General features: G+C 36.8%; 2 protein-coding genes across 2 annotated transcripts in view; one reads left to right on the forward strand and one right to left on the reverse strand.

Moving 5' to 3' along the window:
• PI4KA (phosphatidylinositol 4-kinase, catalytic, alpha) overlaps window positions 1–6,933 on the forward strand; it is a 59,141-nt gene that overhangs the window by 21,313 nt on the left and 30,895 nt on the right. The window lies entirely within an intron of this gene.
• SERPIND1 (serpin peptidase inhibitor, clade D (heparin cofactor), member 1) overlaps window positions 1,807–6,933 on the reverse strand; it is a 7,788-nt gene continuing 2,661 nt past the window's right edge. Inside the window, exons 3-5 of the mRNA XM_008950057.1 lie at window positions 3,693–3,966; window positions 2,730–2,874; window positions 1,807–2,314 (exon numbers count right to left, since the gene is read on the reverse strand). Coding sequence (XP_008948305.1) covers window positions 2,123–2,314; window positions 2,730–2,874; window positions 3,693–3,966 — 611 coding nt within the window. The 3' untranslated portion in view covers window positions 1,807–2,122. The remainder of the gene's footprint in view (window positions 2,315–2,729; window positions 2,875–3,692; window positions 3,967–6,933) is intronic.

A 6,933-nucleotide genomic window follows, 5' to 3' on the forward strand; every position in this document is an offset into this window, starting at 1 on the left:
ATTAGCCCTGGTAAAGATCAGAGAACTGTTGCTTTCTTTCCACTGTCTTTTCCACGTGCTTCCAACATAAGCAATTGCTGACTACACCAGCGATCACAAGGGCCAAGTCCTAGCTGTACAGAAATGTGTTTATAGGTGTCTGGGATTGCTGTTATTCAGTAGGTGCTCAGTTTTTACATGAACTCACTAGCCCTATGTAGAGAGATAAGTTGTAGTGAGTAGCATTTTTCAGCTGTCGTTGATGCCAGCACTGATTTGAGTGAAAGCAAAATCATTCCCTGCGTATTGAGAAAAGTTAGTGCTTGTTAGAGACTTACAATGTAACAGTTATGGTAGCACTTCTGTTTTAAATTTTTATTGATGGTACATTTATTCTAAATAGCTGGTGATAACTGCATTTTTCTTAACCAATGTGACCTTTAAAATGGAGTCACATAGTGCCAGAATCTAAAGCAAGAGTTAATGGTTACTTTATGGTTGTTGAAGCAAATATTTGACTTTCTTGCACAATGTATGAAGATCATGAGTTTTGAGCAGTAACTGATTTGCTTTTCTGCTTGAGCTCTTTCTCTTGAATAATTCCTCTAACTTAGGTCTCAAACGCCTCATATTTCAGATGCTCCAACTCATTTAATCATTGGCAAACTAATTAAATGTGGGGCATGAGTATTTAACCTTCCGAATATGCTTTTGTTTTTTAATATGCTTTTCTTTTTAAATATAGATAAAACAATAAAATGTGTATATGTATGTTAATGGTTTCTGTTGTGAACCTTCAGGTCTGAAAATTGTCCACTACATGGTGGGCTTATAAGGAAGCACAATGTGAAACAGGAATAGAGAAACATTGGAGCTTCCTATTTGATACCAGGTCTTCCTCATCCTTCATTGCCTAATACTAATATTTCTTTGGCTGACATGTGTAAAAGCTTTGGGTGTAGGGCGAATAATTATAGTAGATGCAGAATTACAATTATGTGCTCACAGAAGACAAACTTGTAATATTAATATAATTAGATACAATATTTGATACAGCAGATAATAAAATACCCTCCCTGGATAGTGAGGCATGTGTTTTTAAAAGATATAAGGTAAAGGAAGGTATGCAAAGGTGGGCATGTTCATTGTTCTTAATAACTTGAACATAAGATGCAACTCTGTTCCTTGTATCAAGTGGGTAGTCATGTGCGACAGAGAGCAGGTAAATTTAAACCTTTTCAAATGTGAAACAGGCTTTTGTGCAGCATTCGTGTTGTTACCAGAATGATTCAGAAAGGTTGCAGTCTGAGTCGAAAGGTTTTGTCAGTTGAATTAAGTATGGAGAGTGTGTTTGAATTCTTAAAAAATGTTGTCATTGCTATAAATCACACTTTTTTGTACAGAGGATTAGGTGATAGTGAAAAGAGCAATTTGCTAGCTGCTTTCACTATAAAAGGTGTTCTGAGGATTTTTATATAATTCACCTGGTTGGCCTGATTCTGGTACTGTTTGTACCGATGAAGATGAGGGAATTGTATTGAAACCATACAAGTTAGACTGAGAGAAAGTTTTGGATCTATTAGTATTTCATTCCTCCAAGACATTTTAATTGGTACACTGGTCCATAAGATTCATGGGGTGTAAGTCTACTGAATGCTATATGATGCAAGTGAAAGAAAGAATGTAGACACCTACTCATTTTCAAGTTAATGTAAAATACCCAGGAGAGACTTAGGCTTCTAAGACCAATCATGTATTCAAGATTTCCTTATTCCTATTTATTGTGAATAGCCATCTCAGCACAAATTTAGACCTAAACTTCAAGAATCCAGATAGTCTAAATATTTTATTGATTACATGTTATACACTAAAGTAGAACACAAATTGTAAGTTATGTAGTGATATTTATTTTTTTTAATACACTTGTGTCGATACATGGCACTAACAGTTTTAAATTGCAGTCAAATTATCTACTGCTGTGAGTCCATCCATGTGAAACTACCTGTAGATAATATATTTTCTTTGGATAACGGTGGCTTTTGTATTGGCTAATAGGACAATAAAATTTCCTTTATGGTACTGGTATATTAACTTGTAATTATATGGCCCCTGTGTAACAGCATCTTGGAGGTCTTCTCTGTTTTTAAGACTTGGCTGGGTTGGCAACTCTACCCATGAAGAGAAGGCAACTTGTACGATGCTCATAGATCAGAAACAGAAAGGGGCGGTCGACAATAAAGCGAATCTGAGTAGAAAGAGGCATGAACCCCACGTTGGTTATTGCTCCAGCCTCTGTGCCTTCCTCATTCACAGTTATTGTACCTTGGTGATTGAACTGTTTAAACAAACAAAAAAAGGAAAACAAGCGAAAAATAGATTGAGGATCTCCTTGAATATACTCAGATTATGTGCTTGCAGTCTTCCTCCCTTCCATGTCTCTCACATGGCTCCCTGGTGACACTTCTGCTGGTAACTCCCTTCATGGCAGCAATCCTTTGATTATGGTTTGTGACTAATCCTGTTCCTGACCAACCACATTGCTTTTAGTATCTTTGACAACGGATTAAACGTGGTGCTTATTATATGAATAGACAAAGACATGCAAAGAAACCCACATCCCTCCTATGTCCTCCAGGGAAGATGAGAAAAAATACTATTTTAGCTTACTGTGAATTATTTTTACTGTGTTGCCATGCTTTCAGGTGATAGTTTAATCAGAAAGGAAATGAAAAGAGGAGAGGTGTAAATACCCTGTCAATGGTGACTTTCTCATCCGATATACCAGAGTAGTTGCCTTTTTCATTGAAAAGTTCTTCTATTCCCATGGATCTCAGATAACCAATCAAGTTATAACTCTTCTCCAGCTTAAATTTAGGCAGAATCACTTCTCTTGTTCTAGTGAAAATAAAAAGAAAAAAGATAAATCATTCAGGAGATAAAGATTTATGCTCTCAAAATAATAAATAATTCCTCTCCTGAAACTTTGTCAATTTAATATTTTACTTACGATCATTTACATGTAGAAGATGTATGGCTTTGAGCAGTTGGGTGAATGGTTGGATGTGCTTGTAATAAATGTTGAACTGTCAGATATTCTGGAGTACTACACTGTAGATTTGTCACTTACTCTATACAATATAAATAGGTTGGCTTCCTAAATAGCCCATCAAATCAGCTTTTTTTATCAAGTCTAGACAGATATCACCTAGTCTGTCATCTTGCCCAGCAGAGGCTATACAGTTTTTTTCTCTCCTTTAATTGTGGTGTCTCTTGTTGATTACTGAATGTCTGCCTTTACACAACAGATGTCTTGAAATGCATAGTGCTGAAATGAAATAGGCTGCCTTCTGTATGGTTGAGATTATTCTTCACAAATAATCTGTTGTTATACTCCTGTTTTTCCTCCTCACTGTAAATGTTATCAGTAAGAACTTTTTCTTTAAACCTACAACATTAAATACTCAGTAGAAAGAATTTTGGAACTCCTTTAAAGTTTTCTATCTAAATCGTCCTTGAATCCTTGACAGCATTTAAATTGAGAGATCACTGTCCTGATTTTTGATGCAATAAATCCATCTTCTCAGGGGTTTTGTTTAGATTCAGTGTTTATAATCAAAATATTCTGTTATTTTCTGTGCTCTTTACTTACCTTTGCCAATCTCATCGAGAAAACATATTAAGACTCTAACAAGATTGTACTTTTCAGCAAATACCTGTTTGTCATGCTCTTCTGCCATTTTTCCACCACTTGAGGTGTTATCTGCTTTTCCAGGGCTTTCATGCCAGAGAGTTTGTGTGGGAGTACAATCAGCATGCTGATGTTGCCCACGAAGGGGAGCTGGATCACACCGCAGTCCAGCTCGGGGTCTGCAGCAGCCAGGAAGTTTCCTTTAGTCTGCATCATAGGGACCTTTATTGTTTGCTTCTCGTTTAGTCGGAAACTTCTCTTTGTTGTCATTTCCACAGGAAACTTATTCTCCCAAGTTCCTGTTAATACAATGCAGAAGACGGATAAACAAAAACCCCCAAGATCCTTGTTTAGTAAAATCTTCCCAGAATAGCAGTTTACATTAAGTATTAATTCACATGAATTGGGAATTACTGTAGGAGGTGGTTGATTTCAGCTAAGCCTGCATAAGATGACAAATTTTAAAGTACTTCAAAATTCATGGCATTCTTTCTAATTTAACGTTTGTCTGATTTGAATGTTCTGAATTACAAAAGCAGGTAAACACAAGCTGGAGACTTGGAAGGGCTTGGTGTGTACTATTGGTTTTTTTTTCTACAAGGAACCTAGAAATTACAAAGTTCATACAGACACAAAATATTTGACAGGGTTTGCACCTCATGAAATAACTGCCATAGCTATATTTTCTGAGTGATTTGGTATTTGAAATCAGACTGTTTCAAGCATCAAAAATGTCAGGCTAAGTAATGAATGTTTTCATTTTGCTGACTGTTTTCATTTTGCATAAAAGATGAAGCCATTACCTTGTCTTAGTCCATTCAAGCCAGACAACTTTCTGTGCTCAGACATCCTGACAAGTTTAGTTGTTGACTGCTTAATTCTATGACCCAGTTTGATGTGATTTCAGCACACCTACACAAGCCTGTCATTTGCCAGGCTTATGCCTGAGGAGTACAATTCAATGTACTTCACAGTCCAGGCAACTTTGCTGTCAGGGTTTCACTCTTTTTATGTGAAGATTCTTTGGGTACCTCAGATATTTATTGACTGTGTATTTATTCACTGCTTTTTAAAAGCACTGTTACTATTGATCTCTTTTCAGAAGCGAGGCTCTTGAAAAACTTTGTTTCTCTTAATGGGCAGACTAAGCTAGAATTTTATAGTGGAAATAGGATTACTGATATTTCCTGTTAAAATTGGATTTTAAAACTCTGTTGGCAAGCAAGTACCTGGGGAATGTGGCTGGAACTGTGTGCAGAGAGTAGAAATTTAACCTTAAAACTGCTGTGGGTCAGGGGAGCTTCAGCAGAACTATCAGCTCTTGCTAGTAAAAGAGAGGAGCTGGGGAACTTTTTATTGAATTCACTTCTGCAGATGTTTTTATCTTGGGGTAAACCACTGTTCTCCAGCAAGAGGCATGTGCTTTTCTGGGGTCAGTTGGCATGTGTTGGCACCTTGACTTCTGTGACTTTGAATCTTCCCACCAAGATGTCTTTTAGATCCATCTGTGGTGGCAGAATTTGTCTCCACTGACTGACTTCTCTCTTGCATTTGTGACTAGAATCTCACAGAATTTTGGATCTGGCAAAATTTGTCAAGTTATCAAAAGCTGATGTGATCTACCATGGCTGAAATAACCAGCTCCTACTTGATAAAGCTCATAACTGTTTGTTCAGACCTCTGCAGAGTCAGGGGTAGATCTCAGTTGGAGCTAGACTGGACACCTATATGAGATAAAACTTGGTTCTTACCAGTGTGAATAGTTTCCAATAGTTTCTTGATGGTATTTAATATAAAAGGAGCTTGAGACTTCACAGTGTTTGACACATATCCCATTACTCAGTATCACTTCTATTGAGCATCTCCATGTACCTGAGTGTTCAAGTTTCCTAGTTCTGAGGGCTTAACAGAGCTTGTCTGCAGTGGTACAGACAGTGTGAATACTGTAAATGGAAAGATTTTGGACAAAAATGAATGTGCCTAGAAGGACTGATGGGGAAACTATGAAACCAGGAGCAGAACTTGCTTATAAAATGTAACTTCCACTCAAAATGGAATTACCAGGAGACTGTCACTGTAAGACAAAAGAATGGGAGACAGCAATATAGAGTTGATCTTTTTGGGTTTGAGGGTTAGAAATTAGAGCCTTTATCAGACAGTAACAAGGTAATTTGGATTAACAGGACTCCATGGGGAGAAGAAGAGGCCAAAAGTCTTTCTGGTCTTGATGACTGCAGAGTTCCAATTCTAAAGCTATTTAATTTATGGTGGTGTTTCAGTTATTTTGAGATAGCACAAGTATTTAATAATTTCAAAGTAAAACACAAACAGTATTTTAAATTTTACCAAATTGTGGAAAAAAAAAAAGTAATTCTCACTTTGCATAAACCTTTTCTTAGGATGGTCTAATGGACAGCAAAGCCATGTATTTAACATGATCATCAGAGATGTATGTAAGGGTACGAATAAGTCCCTTTTGGAGGGTACTTCAGAACAGGGGATTATTTGAATCTTATGCTCATGACTGCTTCAGATCTTTTAAAGAAACAGCACAGTACTCAAGGAGGTAATGCCTTGCAAGTGCGTGAGAAAAATACATTTCCTAAACTTGTAGGAATAATGTTGCTGAAGTTCCTACAGTCAAACGCTGAGAAGGCAGGTGTAAGAGTATGAGTTGAGTATGAGTTCCCTGGAACCAGGGACATAATTAGGAAAAAGAAACTCCTTTGTAAGTTATGGAAAGGAGTATGTTGTACTTACATACCCGGTTATCTTTTTGTGCTAATCTGTCTTGCCTTACCAGTCTTCTAAGTCACCTTCATCTGATTTTAGTCTTAAACAGTAACAAATTTCCTTTTTTTCCTCAGCTCCTCTTTCATTGGTAGATTCTGCCTCTTGCTCATCTAATACGATTCTAACAGTGTGCTAAAAAATTAATAAACCTGAGGCAGGTAAATAACGATAAATCTCACCACAGATTCTTATTTAAATGTAAGTAAATAGAAAAAAGGATTTATAATAAGAATATATTGTACAGTTTTTACTTCAGGCCTCCTTAACTCTTCAGCCTATAGTGGTACATGTAGGAGCCTGTATCAGCAGAGAGTTCACTGTAAATTATTTGAAATATTCTAATTAGTGATTGTATTTTTTTCAGTTGTAGAAGAATACTGTCAGTGGTATTTGTTGTTCTTTTCAGTCCCCTGTACGGGCTTATCGATAAGGATTGTGCTCTGATCGCATACAAAAATGCTTGTTTCCTGCTG

This window comes from Merops nubicus, unplaced genomic scaffold (assembly GCF_000691845.1).
Source record: "Merops nubicus isolate BGI_N331 unplaced genomic scaffold, ASM69184v1 scaffold29731, whole genome shotgun sequence".
NCBI lineage: Eukaryota > Metazoa > Chordata > Aves > Coraciiformes > Meropidae > Merops > Merops nubicus.